The sequence below is a fragment of the Hippopotamus amphibius genome, chromosome 5, assembly GCF_030028045.1.
Source record: "Hippopotamus amphibius kiboko isolate mHipAmp2 chromosome 5, mHipAmp2.hap2, whole genome shotgun sequence".
NCBI lineage: Eukaryota > Metazoa > Chordata > Mammalia > Artiodactyla > Hippopotamidae > Hippopotamus > Hippopotamus amphibius.
In genome coordinates, this window is record NC_080190.1 from 148,676,848 (window position 1) to 148,693,011 (window position 16,164).

Here is a 16,164-nt window from a genome sequence, read left to right on the forward strand (position 1 = left end):
CTGAGTCCCTCATCTTTTGCCCTTAAAAGTAAAAAGTGAGGCTGAATCCATCTAGGCTAGGGACAGTCCACTAGCATTTACTCCTGAAGCTGAATGTCAGCCACGGCATGGTCTCAAAGCCTTTCAAAGGCTTTAATGCCTGATAGGAGCTCCTGTCCTTACTGAAATGAATCTATAATCAAATGGCCTGACCTTCCTTTTCTTTACATGGATTTTTATTTCTTATGGCAAAAACTTTAGGATTGATCAGTTGACACATTTGACATATGAAAAAGCTTTGTAATAATCATTTAGAATCAGGGTTTTCTTCTGTTTGAAACAAAAATGGTTTATGTTTATAGCGTAAAATTCTTATTCTCTACTTTCCATCTCACAGGATATTCTATTTTTCTCTTATCTCCCTTGCCTCTTCCTAAACTGTTCTTTCATGTTTCTTTTTTCTTCTTTCTTTAATGTCAGCTCATTTCTCCCTTTTATCTCTTTCCTCTTTCTAACTCTTGTCTCATCTTCATATCTTCATGGAAAAAAGAAAATATATATTTTTTTGGATAATGTAATGTTTGAATATTTAGGGTCAGAAGAAAATGCAGAGTGTGAACTTTGGTTAAATATATATTTTTAAAACCAGTTAGAATTATAGTAATCATTATTTTCATTTTAAGTTTATTTTTACTTTAGACCTTTACAAACACTGAAAACAAACCAAATCATGAATATATGCCTATTGTTAGAAGTCTGCTCCTTTTTAACCAATTGTCCTTAAATTCATAATTTGATGGAAAGAAATGTCACAATCTCCCTAAATAGCATATTCTGATAAATAATTACTATTATCTTCAAGAAAATTATATTACATTTCCCCATCTTTCTGAAAATTTTTAATTGAAAGAAAAATCTTGCCTTCAAGGAACTCTAAATTATTAGAATTAGAAAGAATGATAGAAGTCCATGCTTTTAGCCCTTTCCAAGAGACAAAAATCTTTGGTGCAAGATAAGTTTTACATATGATAACTTTAAAACATTTCATATCGACAAATGAAAATCAATAATATCAAATCCTTTATCAGCACTGCATATAAGTTCTTTATTCTAGATCCAATACCTTCTGATTTTATGGTGGAGACTTTGGCAAGCACAAAAACAACTTAATTTTTGAGTACTTACATGATTCCAAGAATTATGCCAAGGCTTTAAAACATTTAATAGCCACAATAAACCTGTAACTTTCCTGTTTTATTGATATTGAAATTGAGCATCAGAGATTATGTAAAATTTCCAGGATCATGTAGTAATTCATCATAATTTAGTGTTAAAATCAAAGCCTAATACTACTACCCAAAACTTAACTAACCCTTATGCCTATTACAATTCCAAGTCATGAGGATTTTATTCAGTTTTATATGATTCCTTACAACTTTTCTCCATTAGGACATTAATGTGATAAGTATACAAACAGAACTTTAAGATGTAATTCATGGATTTACATTTCACTGCTTTGCACATGTAGGTTCTTTGAACACTCTAAATGAATAGAAGAATGTTTTCAATAATATTTAAAGATTAATGAGCTAATTTATGATTTTCCATAAGTCATCATATCACTCTACTTTTATAATTATCTTGAGGGAATTTTCATCATATATATGAAATGAAATGAAGACAGATACTTATCCTGTTATCTTCCATTATATGGTATTTTTTCTATTAATCTGTATATAAAGAAACTAAAAGTAACACAGAAATTATGTAAATAATTACTGGGAAAAGTGAGGCAGAAATAATGATTGATTCCTGATATTTAGAGAGAAATATTTAAAAATCCATTGTGAGGCTAAAGAGATTTATTACCATGTGTCTTTCTTCAATTATTAAACTGACTTAAAGCAATGTAATTTCTGATTTATGTATATTGTATGACTAATTTTGGCCTAGACATATAGCAACATTTCTTTCAGCTCATGGTCCTTTAGGATAATTTATTTATTAGTATTTTATGAGAGTATGAAGTCAACATATATTGTGGTTCATAAGGAAGAACTTTATTGATTTTCTCTTATGAGAATATAAAAATATGTAAGGAAGAAGATCTCTTTTTTTCATTAACCAGAGCCCTATGCTAGGCGCAAAATAGGAGGAACATCAAGTCCAAATGATTTATTCTCCTTTACTTGTTGATTGTCAAAATATACTTTAACAGGTTAAGAAATTATACATTATAAATGAGATATAAAATTCTAATTAGGAAATTAGCTTATGAGCCAAAAAAAAAAGAAAAAAAAAGGCAACTTCTAGCATGTACATTGAGGTTTGGAGTCAGAAAATCTTATTTTCAAATCATGCCCCTACTTTACTGCTTGTTAGTTTATGTCACTTTAAAAGAAATCTGTTTTACTTCTCTAAGATTCAGTTTATTCATCTGTAAATTCTGAGAGTAACTTCTCCATAGGTTTGCTGTGAGGATTTAATTACATATGTATTTAAACTATTCAGCATGAAACCTGGCAAATAGGAAGCATTAAATAAGTGGTAATCATATTAGAAACTGTTTATTTAGCTGAAAGATGAGAAAGTTAAAGAGTCATTTACAGCTTTCCAGTGTTTTAAGTTACTTTTTGCAGGTGGTTTTCAACAAACAAAAGAATGGCAAAAGAATAGTTCACATTCCATTTATTGCAGCAGGAAGAACTAAAATATTGGTTGTAAGAAAAATCCCCTGTGAAATATGCTAGGTATATCTGTTTTGGGGAGTGGTGATACTGAGTTCCTAAAGAGATCAAGTGACCATCCATCCTTCCTTTTTATTTATGAAGGTCCCAATTTGTACCATTTTCCCAGCAAGGTTATGAATAATGTGCTAATTTGAAAAAGATTTAGAGCAGTTACGTCCTTTACAAAGCATGTGTTCTATGATTGCATATCACCAGGCTTCAACTTTACTTCTTCCTCTGCGTGTACTTTCCATATCATTTCAATTAAAATCAATTTAAAATATATTTTATTCTAATTAAATATGAACTAACATTATATTAATCTGTGTTAAAATATGGCAAAATGTGTTTTTAAACACATTTAAAAGTCAAAAATAAAAACTATTGACACATGCAATTTCAGGTATGGCAAGATGTGTTATTAAAATAGATTTTACACATTTATAAACATATATGTTATATTGTTTATATGCATGCTCATGTCTTCTCTATAAGAAAGTGGAGAATTAAGATTATTAAAATAAAAACAAAATTTTGCTTATCTTTTATTTTAAAAACCTCCTCTCATTTTCCAAATCACATGCCAATAAAACTTTAATGAGAAAGAACTCAATAGAACCATTTCTTAACCTGAGATTAAGCTTTACTACTCTTTTAGTTTAATACTATGTAATTAAAAAATTTAATTCCAGATATGCTCTTGGAACAAAGAGGAAAGCAACTTCCCAACAGTCTACATTTTCCACATCCATGGAATTCTACAAGATCCAAAATCATTGTAATGATCCTGAAATATAAGATTCTAAACTCTTTTTATGGTTTAGAAAATGTTTTAATCTGCTTCAAATAACTTAGCAGGGCTATATTATTTGTATATTTTATTTATCAATATAAATTGGATATAACATTACAAAAATAAAATTTGAAGTAATAATGAGATTTCTGGCTAACCCTACACCATCTACTCATTCAGTGTTTCCACTTATATTTGTGAAAGACTGGGAAAATTTCTTATTTTATGCTTATATATATAGAATTTATATATATGTATATATATAATTTATAGGGAAAAGAAAAAACATTTATTTACTAACACATATTGTCTAATTTTTTCAATGATAAAGTATGTCCAGAAAAATCAGCTTCTGTGATCCTTAAAAGATAAATTCCTCACATATTGGCATAGAAATCTTTGCATAAACTTTTAAAAATAAATAATAATGTTTATTTCAAAGGTAGCACCAAATAATTCTATAATAATAACATTTAAATTCTGTGTTATTGGAAATATGTATGTATAGTTTCATTGATTGCATTACATCTTATGTGCATCAAATAGCCACTCTAATTTGCATATTTATCAATAGACACATCATAACTAATAAAGTATGTAAAAATTAATGCAAAACTATTACATTTGAAACAGAAATATTGAAAGATGCAAGATAACTAATTTTGATATACAATAGGTACAATCGCAAAGCATACAACTTTATAAACTTACCAATACAGGTAGGTAAGGAATCATTCCATTGGGCCAAAGAATTTGGCACTGTATCACACCTAATTGCAATGGATCCATGGAGAATATATCCTGGGTTACATTCAAAAAGAACCAATGAACCAACTGCAAATTCATTGCCAATCCTTCTTCCAAACCTTGGTTCAGGCACAGAACTGCATTGTGTGGAACTTGTTCTAGGAACAGCTGTGTACAAATAATTGTTTACTTTAATTTTATATTTGGTAGAGAAATACAGATTTCAAAATGTAACTATGCAAACAGATTTCAAAGAAATCTTCACTAACTTGAACTTTAGCTAACAATTTGAATACATTCATAAAAGTTAAAAATTTCATGCATAATGAAATATAATTCAAAATGAATAAGTATTGCTATTGTCATTAAGATAATTTTATTTAAAAACATTTTACTTTTGATCCTTTAAACAACATCAGTTAAGGTTTTTTTTTTTTCTGTTTTTTGCTTTACCATACTTTTATTGCTATAACAATGCAGCTTGAGTTAAGATATTTCAATTTACAGACTGATAATGAAAAGATATATCTTTTTTATCTTTTAAAGTTGGAATACCAAGCTTACAAAAAACAGGTGTCAGGTTACATAAGGTATCGTCAAATTTTTTTACAGTATTTGCTCCCTAAAAGCATAGATTTAAAAAAGCAGATGCAACCCTTAATTAATTTCACAGCATGTTCATAAACTTGGTTGTTCAAAATATGTTTTTTATTGATGAAGACAATAACTGCACTCAGGCTAAGCAGACAGAAGTCAGACAGATTAACAACAATAGAAGTCTTATTTTAATAATCACACAATATCAAATTTGAAATTGCTTTTAGGATTTATAGGTATGTCCTTCAATTGTGATTTTTTTTATTAAGTAAAATAGAATGATAACAGGATGTTTTTTCTTTTTAAAACACATACAGATGGGATTAAGGAGTTTGACAACAGCCCAAAAAATGATAGGATGAATTCCAAATAGATAGATTCCTCTTATGTGACTTGAGTGAAAATAACTTCATTTGTTAGAGTGCCTTTTAAAATTTGTAATGCCACAAATTGTTTACAGAGGAAATACTATTAAGAATGAAACAGTGTAATATTATAGCCAATATTAGAATTGGAATAAGAGGGTTTAATAGGAATATAAAATCACAAATGTTTATAAGTTTATTAGGAATAAAGTTCAAGATACATTTGAGAATAATATGATCATACAAAATTCAAGCACAATATTCAGATGATAGCTCTTAATTTAGTTTTATATAATGTGGAAGTTTGTCTATAAAAGGTGACAAGAAACTATGTAAACTGACTTTGAATTGCATGAAAGTACTTAATAGTCATGAAGAAAGTTTGAATTCTCCTAAGAGAATAAGAAACTAAAATTTTAGGATGGAGTAATGATTTCCTTGGCATGTCTAAGTATATCAGCACAAAAAGTTTGTACATTTTTAATTTAGAGTGCTAGACTATGAGGAAATAGAACATGTAGAGTGAAGCACTGTCAAAAAAAAAAGAGATGTTTTGAAATCAGTATGTTGGAAGGAAGGAAAAGCATGCAGTTAACTTGAGAATAATGACAGTTAACTTGAGAATAACGATGGAAGCAATAGTTCTTTTCTGACTTTGGTCAAATAATAATGCTCTTATCATAGGGGAGGGACAGGGCAAACTGTTCTTAAAAAATACACAACTTTCACCTGTCCTGTATGGTTATGAGGATCTCATGATTCAATAACTCTGAACATAGCATGGAAACTGATAGCATTCCTTAGTGTGTTTCTATGCTACAGGGTCACTTACCTTGATAAACAAAGTGAAATCCCTTAGCTGTTATTGGTCCAACTGAAGTAAATCGAATTGTGATCTGATTACCTGAACTCAGTGGAAGTGATTCTCCTACTCAACAAAACAAACACTAAGATATCATAAATAATTTCATTCAGTAAACCTAACAAATTACATTAATTTACACTGTCATTTGAAAACGTCAATCCATGTTCTATTAAATTACTTTAACATATCCCATCATGGACAATATATTTTCTCTGGGTTCAGCTTCAATTGAACCTTTTTACTGGAAGGATTTTATTACATTTTGATAATATTGCCTCATATTTTAAAGAATCTTTAAATATTACATTAAACACCACAGACCAAGTGACTAAATACTATATTTACTTGATTACAATCCCAGAAAATAGCTTGTTATATTTTCTCAAGTGTCCAAATTACTGTTGTGTTTCTATTCTTTTTTAAAATATAAAGAATGATTCTATTTTCAGTTTACTTTATTTCTAATATGGATGACATAAATCTCAACTTTCACTACAATACCAACCAAAGTCAGTCTTTAATCAATAACTGATGCATGGCAGTTCTATTAAAGGATACCTGAATGGGATCCTGAGAGGGAAGATAACAGAGAAGATTGCTGAGTTGGCCCATCATACACCTCAACAACATCGTGGAGTGATGTCTGGAAAAATACAAACTGGCCAAACACCACTGATCAACAGGAACCAGGAGAAGCAAACAAATCACCAACCATCCAAAAACAAAAAACAAAACAAAAAAACAAAAAAAAAATAGGAAGAGGAGGAGAGAGAGAACAAAGTATTACAATATAATAGTCATCTTTTTTTTTTTTCTACCTTTAAAAGAGGATGCGTGCCAATTGGTTGATATGCCTGACACATGTACTTCAGGTCATGAAAGTAATGATCATGGCCTGAAACCAATAAAAGTTTAAGAAGACTATTTTTTAAAGTAAATTGAATGGGTTTAACATTTAATTTAGCTTGGAAATCATAAGGTTGGTGATTAATAGTGAATAATAACTACTTTATTTTTCCATTGCTGGTTTTATTCTTTTCACTCTGTGACTCTCTTCTCTTTTTCTAATTTTTTTCTTCTTTTAGATGATGTAAACAAAGTTTTAGTTTGAGGGATTTATTTTAAATTGCTTTTAAAATACTATTCCATTAAAATAATAGTGTCCCTAGAAAAATATCAGCAAGATACTTCTAAGGTAGTGTTTAATTCACATTCTAAGTTAAAAATGATTTCTAAACATTTATTGTTAATCTTCTGCCAAAATAAAGATGTATTATTTGTAATTCCTCAGCAATTAAGATAGTTTAATTTTAATTGAGATATAAAATTTTATAAAATGATTGCTTTTTCGTGGTAAGTACAGATCTGATGTACTTACCAATAGAGTTTTATAAATGTCTGCATTTTATTTCATTTTGTACTTTTAATACTATGTTATATTAACTTTACATGCAGAAACTACCCAAACTATAACTTAAACAAAAGAACCTGTTACAGAGCAGAAATTAACTAGTGTTTAGTGTTTTAAAAAAGTGAAATGGGTAATAAAATTTATCCTTAAAACATTTAGCTGAACAGAAAAAATATGGGGTTTAAAAGAGTATGATTTTTTTTAAGTTTAATAATGTAAAAACAGGGTAACTTTTATAAATTCAAAATCATATTACTGTGTTTAAAGTATACATTGCACAAATATATATATTTTGAAGTTCTTCATATTTTACCCCTTAAATCGAGGTTATGGTCATCCTATGGTGGTCATATGAAGACAGCCTTGTTCATTTGAAACATGCTGAGTTTTGCATATGAACCCACATGTATAATATTGTAAACAAAGCTACATGTATTTTTTCTGCTAAAATAAGCTGGTGATCTCAGTCCAGGTCTTTGTGGGCTGAATTTCATAAATGATCCTCCTTAAAATATTTCCTCGAAGTCATGAAAACAATTTTTTGTTTTCTATCAAATCACATACATGTAGTCAATAATTTTAATGGTTTACGAGTTAAGATTCATGTTTGGGTCTACTAAATCCCAAGCTATTTCAAAAATACTCTTAAAAATATTAAGAAAGTTTTTGTTTTCTGTTTTGCATCTGTTTAGATTGGTGTTTGGATGATCTGTTTCAAATGTGTCTTTAAAAGTTTCTATTAAAATGCAGATGTTGCCATTGCCTTTCCAAGTGCTCCCTCATCCCTATAAAAATCAAGAACTTTGCTAAATCAAGTATGCTGTGCAACAAGACTCTTGGTAACATTCTTTCTCTGTATCCTTCTGGGAAGTCATTAGGGAAAAATCCCAAAATTCAACATCCTTTACCTCTGTCTTCCTAAATATCTCAAATATTCCATTAGGGAACAGGCCCAATTTCCAAGCAAAAAACTATATTGACAAACAACATCTAACAACCAATATACACAGTGATCCAATATCTTTTTCTAAAGAAAAAAAAATACTCCATCTTTTTTCTTGTTTGTAGGCTTCTTGTTTTCAATTATTACTTCCTCACAGATAGACCAGAGCTTTGTGTCACCTGTAAACTTGGTATGTTGAGACTATAACTTTTAATGATATAGCCAGTAACACCATATATTTGCATAATATTAATTAAAGAAAACTGTAGGGCATGCCCTTTTGAGTGGTAGTAGTCTGTCACTTACTATAGTAATTCTGTGGTGAAATTGGGGAGAATTGAGAAGGGTGGGGGGTGAGGGAGTAGAGTGTTGAATCTTCCTTTATTAAGCAATCAGTAAGCTACTTCTCTTTAAGTGCAATCTTACTCTGCAGTAATATGGGCAATGGAAATTTTAAATTAAAAATAGTTTTTATTAGGAAAAAACTCTGAGAGGTATACTGAATCATTATATGAAAGATGAAATTTTAAAGTACATGTTGAATAAAAGTTTTGTAGTATGAAGAATCGAGAACACTTCCAGTGTTCTGATTTCTAAACATTATCAGGTAAACTACTGTCTTACCAAATTGACATGTTAGAAATCTCCCCTTCTCAGTCAGAAATCTCAAGAATTAAATGGTTACCTCTGTGTTTGTCTCCTCATTCTGCCTCTAAATGTCTAAATTTGCTTAGTTTTCTTATGTTCAGATAACAGTAGGTCCTTTGCCTCTAAAATGTTCTGAATATCCAACCGTATTCTTTGAATAGTTGAGACTAAAGTAGGAAAGAAAATGTGAAAGATTTTAAGGTGGACCAAAAGATAACTGGATGTTGTTTTTTGGTAAGCAAGACATTGTCTAGCACATCATTCTGGGTCACCTGTGTTTATGGGGGCTGTGATATAATGCAAAGGATTATTATTATCCAATGGATAGACCTATTTTGTATCTGTTGTAAATTCATTTCAGTATTCTTTCTATCATCTATCTATCTACCTACCTATCTACCTATTTACCTATCTATTGATTCATCAATCTATATGTGGTTATTTGAATTCTTTTTTGAACCACTGTAACATCTCATTGGGTCCCTCATTAGTTAATGAGTTAAATACAATTTTTAACACGTTTATTTTATATTTGCATGGGAGTCATGATTATGTCCTCTTCTTAAAAAGTATCTTTTAACTGATCTAGAAACTCATACCTCAGTCTAATAGCTGGACCATCATTTTTCCCCCCTGGGGCTACAATTAACCCCTAAAGTCTGGGCTGATTATGCTTTCTGGAATGATTACCAACACTCTTCTTCTTCTTAGTTTCCAACAGAGATACAGAATTCTTTGCATATCAGCTCCAAGCTCTTCTTTCTCTTTCTCTGGAGATTTGCATGTAGGTATCAAGAGCATTTTTGCTCTCAAGCTATTAGAGTAGGGTATAAACACTAAGCTGTTTCTTAAAGGAAACATCATTTTAAGGGCATTTTTCCTTCCTTAAGCATAATAGATGTTAAAAATAATGTCCCTGACTCTTTTGTTAAAAATCCATTTTTATAATGTTATGTGTATTACTGCCAGCTAGATATAGGAAGAAAGGGAAGCCTAGGAAGGCAGAAACAAACATGTAAAAATCTCTACAAACAAGCCAATGCAAATAACCTATTATTACACCTGAAACTACTTTCTAGCCTCCTATTTCCCATATGTTTTATGCTGGAATACAGTTTATTCATGCATTTTTTTTTTTAGGCCGTTCCATGTGACATGCGGGATCTTAGTTCCCTGACCAGGGATTGAGCCCGTGGCCTCTGCATTGGAAGTACGGAGTCTTAACCACCTGACCACCAGGGAAGTCCCAAGAATACAGTTTATTAATTCAACTTATATTTGCTGATTCTATTCTATCATGTACCAGAAGCTGAGCTAAAAAGTGACTGATAACAGAAAGGGCCCCTGCTCTTAGACACTGTTAATTACATTTTTGGTCTTTCAGGTGGCAGCATACCTCTTTTCTATTTATGAAAATATATTCAATTAGCCAATTAAATTAATTATAAACCAACAGTGGTACTTTGGGCACATCTTTCCATACAGATCATTGGTATGCTAATTGTTTAATCCATTCTTCAAAGTGAGTCCTCTACCAACAACTTCTAATGGGCAACATTGGTGGGGGGGGGGGGTAGCCCCAGATTGCATTTTAAAGAAATCCATAATTTGGATTTTTAAAAATCCCTTAGTCTGTTTAAATCACTTAAATAGAGGGAACCTCTAACTTAGATTATATTGGTTAGAATATTTACTCCAACTTTAAAATTCTGTCCTATTTCATTTGCTCTCCTATGAGCAAATAAACTCAGAATGAAACCAGGCATTGTGTCTATCTACTCTTCTTTGTATATGAAGCAAGGTTAATTTGACATTTAATTTTTACAGTATCATATTCAACCAAGAGAGAGAAGCAGGGTTCCATTTACTGAGGTTTGCATGGTTTAAGTGTTCACGAAACTAACTTTTAAAGAGCATTTGTTTCCTATCTACACCAAACTCTGTCAAATCCTTTTTCCTTTAATCATGTTCATTTAACTCATGAGATTTTATCCATTCTGCTTAATTTAGCCATTTCAAATATAAGTCAATAAATAATGAGAGAGGCCTGGGATGGCAGAAAGAAACTCCTGAACATTAGTATGACTTAACTGTTAGAATACTCTGCAGACCAAAGTCTTTCTGAAAATATCATTGTGGGAAACAGTACAGTGGGTGCTTGGGGTGTGATACAACACACTTAATAGTTTCGTGCCCTGAGGGGTGTGCATTTGTTTAAAATATGAGTAAATAGAATAAAGAAGGTAAAGCTCCCTTTTCCACTAAACACTACTCTGGAATATTGCTGAAATGTTTCACCATTGCCTAAGCAAGTCAGAAACTTTTGGAAGTTACATTTAATTTTTGTGCCATCAAAATAACACTGTATTTAGCAATTAATTAACTTTAAATGAGGATACTAAAACAACATGGACATAGTTACTGTTATTCAGTGATCAGGAGTTACTGAATTAAAAAATGAAAATTGAGTTTATGCAAATAAAGAAGGGTTTCAATTTTGCTTTGCCAAATTTGCTTTTCCTTCAGAAGGGAATAATTCACAGAGTATCCCAATGACATGCTAGTGTAAGAAGGGAAAAACTCAGAATCAGACTGGGCCACGACTAAGGGAATTGATCTAACCACTTCTGCGAAAGGTGGTGAATAGTTAAAATGCCTAAGAGGTTGTGGTAAATTCAGGTCTGATTCAAACTTGCTTTGATGTTAAAGGGTTCTAATTTGGTGGCGGAAGGCAGGACAGTAGGTCTTTCTGGGCAGCGGTAGTTCTAGTCGTCAGATGGGTAGTACCTTATTAATTATGATGTCAAGTTACTGAAATGACAAGATTTTTTTGCTCCATGACAAAATGGATAAAGCGGCTTAAAGACTGTCATCAGGATTCCATTTCTAGAATCAGACTCTCAAGGACTGAATCTAGGATGAGCCACACAAGAAAGTCACTTCACCTTTCCATGCCTCAATTTCCTCATCTGTGAAATAGGGATAAGACAAGTACCTAACCTCACCAGATTGATGTGAATATTACATAGGTTGATACTTGTGTAAAACACTTTGAACAGTGCCTGAAACATAGTGATAAATATTAGTTACTAATAACTCAGTTTTGTAAATATATATGCCAACTAATTCAATCTGAAAGTTTACTGATAGGCAAAATTTAATTGACCTTTGATGTTAAATAGCATATCTTTTCTAATTCTCTGCTTTTTATACATGCATATTTAGAACAAATGATAGAACTGATTGGGTTAGAAGAGTATTAGAGCTATTTAAATCAAAGTTCATTTGTCTTTTGAATACAAAATGGCTATGCATTTATCTAACTAGTTGTTCTTACATTCTGTCCTTTTAGGTGAAATATGAAAACATAATTAGCAGCTTTCTATAAGGGCTAAGAGAAAGGCTGCAAGGTGAGAGAGCATTCATCTTTTGTTTTGTTTACTCCCTTAAGCTCTGTTGCAAAGGCACTGAAACTCCATCACAAAAGAAAAAGTTTCACACAGCAGGGAGTCTGGGCAGAAAAAGGAATAGAAACATACAAATTCCTATTAGATCTCAGCTTGATTCTCAACATGCCTGGTACTCCTTTTGCAAAATCTACACATTCTTTTGTACTCTAGAGTTCATTTTGATAATATCAGGCATACAGCTGGTTGGCCGCTCCATTACAAATTTTTTAATAAGTCACCTCTGTTTCACTCGGCTTACATTTTATTCACCAACACAGCACAGAAGGAAACACATATGTGCACCCACACTACCAACAAAACAGAAATAAAGAAGATTCAAACCAAAGACGTGTTCAGAACTGGACTTGAAAATGTGCAAAAGCATAAAAAATAACTGTTGGTGACATAAGCTATCAAAAAATTTGTCTAGCTTTATATGAATTTTGCCTCATACTTTCATCTCATATGAATACTTCAAAAAAATAGTATAGATATACCCATGCATGCAAAAGCCTTCCTTTTAAAATTAATAACATGTATAGACTCTTTGTTCTCTATATGCTCTGGCTGTGAAACTACTTGTGTAAATAGCTTTAAGGTTGCATGAGGTATACCACTTGGATACCTCACGATTTTAAAGGCTCTCTCACTTAAAGATGATTACAAGGTATCCAATTAAAACTTCTATTTTATGAAAAAAATATATAGATATAAGTTAAATATATGACAATTTACTTTCAAAAGCACCAAAAAGCAGAACTTTTAAAATCATTCCCAAATAAAATCAGTGTGCTACTTATTTTTAGAACATCATCTAGTGATACAAAAGTTTGGGTAGAAGTTGCATTAATTGATATAATAAGTGAGAGTTTCACCAGTATTTTGGGAAGTTTTACATTTTTACACATCAGTGAGATTCCAAATACTCATAGTTATTATTATAGTACAATACTATTAAACTATGAACTCACAATGAGGTGCTTTATACCGATACAGCATTTTAGTTAAGGTAAGTCAAGTGAATCACATACTAATTATCCTGAGGCTATTACAATATCCACACAGAAGCTTGGCTCCATCCTGGATGCTGGGGTCAATCCTGCCCTAGGGCAAACAACCTCTAAACTCTAGGTTAGCAGCTCACAGAGTACAATGAAATCACTCTGGCTCTGAAAATAAATATAATTAAATCTTATTATTGCTATTTTGTAATATCAATGATTAGCAAATAAAAGATGTTATTTAAAAAAGAAGTTCATCGCTCTGACCATTGCCCTGGCACCCAATTATACAGCAAGTTACAAGCTGCAGAAATCTAGTCCTGCTTTGAACTCATAATAGTAAATAAAATCCTGATTTATTTTCCTGTTAGCAATTTCTTATGTGATACTCTGTCAATCCATAAACTAGGCTTACTGAATAAATCCGTAATATCTACTTTCAGGCTTCTCTAAAGCTAGCTTTCTGTCTATAATGTGACCATTTTCTTACCACCAAAATTTCAAAACTGCCTATTTGACATATTTTAAATATATGGGCATTGTCAAAAACCCTCTTGTAGCAAATATAGTTCAGTTTTATTTAATTGTTCCAGGAGCAAATATCCATTCAACTGCAAGCCAGTAGCTTATCTGCAATTTGGAAGTTGTAACATTTCCCAATAGCTGAAAATTAATTTGGTGTTTAAAAAGCAATGAAATCTAGAAAAAAACACAATAAGCAATTCTATTGTATGTTTAAAAGAATTAATACAGAAAAGCAAAATTAAAAATTTAAAGTGTTAAAATATTTTATTAACACTTTCTTTTACCTCAATATCAATTTGGATGAGTGTTTTTCTTTAATTATCCTTAAGACATTTTTCTACACATTGGCAGAATACATTTGCCAAATCCCAACTATGCCAGACAGATTTAGGTCAGGAAAATATTCTCACATGGTCTATGATATAAATTTGTGGGATTGTTTCTTATTATGAAAAGTTCCAAACATATACAAAGTAGAGAGAATAGTAAAATAAACACCTGTGAATCCATCACCTACTTTCAACACTTATCAATATTTGCCAACTTTGTTTCATTTGCTTTCTCTTATCCCCTTTCCTGTATTCCCAAACTGGGAACACCTTAAAACAACTCCCAACACCATATTATTTTCTATAAATGCTTCAGTATTTACTGTTAACAGATAAGGACTTTAAAAAACAACAATATAATTACCATATCTAACAAAACTAGCAACAATCTCTTTCTACCATCTAATAAAAATTTCTTGATCCCATTTCCCTAATTTTCTCCAAACGGGGGGGGGGGGGGGGGGGGAGGGAAACTGTTTTTACTGTTGCTTTGATTAAATCAGGATCCAAACAAAATTTATAGATTTTATTTGGTTGATATGTGACCAAAGTGTCTTCTATTGTATAAAATCTGTGACCCCCATCTTATTTTTATTGTCATATATTTATGGGAATATATGGGTCTATTGAAGTCAGGGAGAATAGAATAAAACTCAACTGATCAAAATTTTACTGGCATCTAGTTTTTGCTGACAGTTATTAATTTCATGAAATTATTAAAGCAAGCAGTTTTCTCTGTTTAGAGGGCAGCTCTGGAGGTAAGAGGACTGATATGTGGACAAGCTTCCTCATCCACCTAAGCCCCATTTCAACCACAGCAGCTTTGTTTCTCTCTGTTTTATATCTGGGACTTTCACATACAATCCAGCATTAAGCCTGGATTCAAATTCTTTCCTTCACTGAATTCTTTAACTACACTCTGCATATTGCCTCCTACATGTCACATCTTTTCTGCAGGCAGAGCACTCTGAACTCCTGAATTCTCAAAGTTACACCACCTAAGGCCTCTTTCTCAGAATTTCCATCCATTTTAGGATGACAGATGGAAGGTGGTGGTACATCATTAAACATTTTAAAGGAAATTCTCAGTTTCTCCAAAAACTTACCACTAATAATCTTTTTTAACTTGGGTTCTATCCTCACAATGTTGAGAGTCATGTTTGCACATATTCATAAGAGGGAATTCCTAGCTTACTTATTCTTATAATAGAAAGAATGTTCTCAGATTTATTTTCCTGGACCAGAGTTCATTAGAAATGTCCAATTAAAGGGAGAGAAATTGCTACTGCTAGAAATTTAGAAAATAGAATATCTGGTATATTCATTTATTTACTAAATGAACAAACATTATATTTTCAAAAAACCAAAAGGTGTTATCATTCATTGAACCCTTACTATATGTAAAGGTTTGTGCTAAGTTCTTTATACATATCAGCTAGATTGATTGCCATAACAGCCTTTGAGGTAGCACTATTATCTCCATTCTAAATATAGAAAAAAATGGAAACAAGACAACTATCAAAAATTACAAAGCCCTCAAGGGGACGAGCTAAGATTTGAATTCATGGAATACGACTGTCTTGAGCCTGTCTTAACCATCACCCTATAGAGACTAGAGTCTACTAGTGAACAAGCAGCCTTGAAAGTCATTGAGGAAATCTTACTACAACAAAACCTGACAATTAAGATCCATGGTAAAGATTCTGAACTAAAAAAAAAATTATTTTTTGGATATTTTGTTGAGAAAAATGGGAAAGATATTTTATAGTATATTTATAAATGC

The 16,164-nt window shown here is 31.4% G+C and overlaps 1 protein-coding gene across 2 annotated transcripts in view; it reads right to left on the reverse strand.

The window, feature by feature from the left end:
- CSMD3 (CUB and Sushi multiple domains 3) overlaps positions 1-16,164 on the reverse strand; it is a 1,219,369-nt gene that overhangs the window by 156,166 nt on the left and 1,047,039 nt on the right. For both annotated transcript variants that reach the window (XM_057736100.1, XM_057736099.1), the window contains 3 exons: positions 6,634-6,747; positions 6,043-6,138; positions 4,213-4,416 (listed from right to left, as the gene is read on the reverse strand). In XM_057736100.1, the coding sequence (XP_057592083.1) occupies positions 4,213-4,416; positions 6,043-6,138; positions 6,634-6,747 (414 nt within the window). The remainder of the gene's footprint in view (positions 1-4,212; positions 4,417-6,042; positions 6,139-6,633; positions 6,748-16,164) is intronic.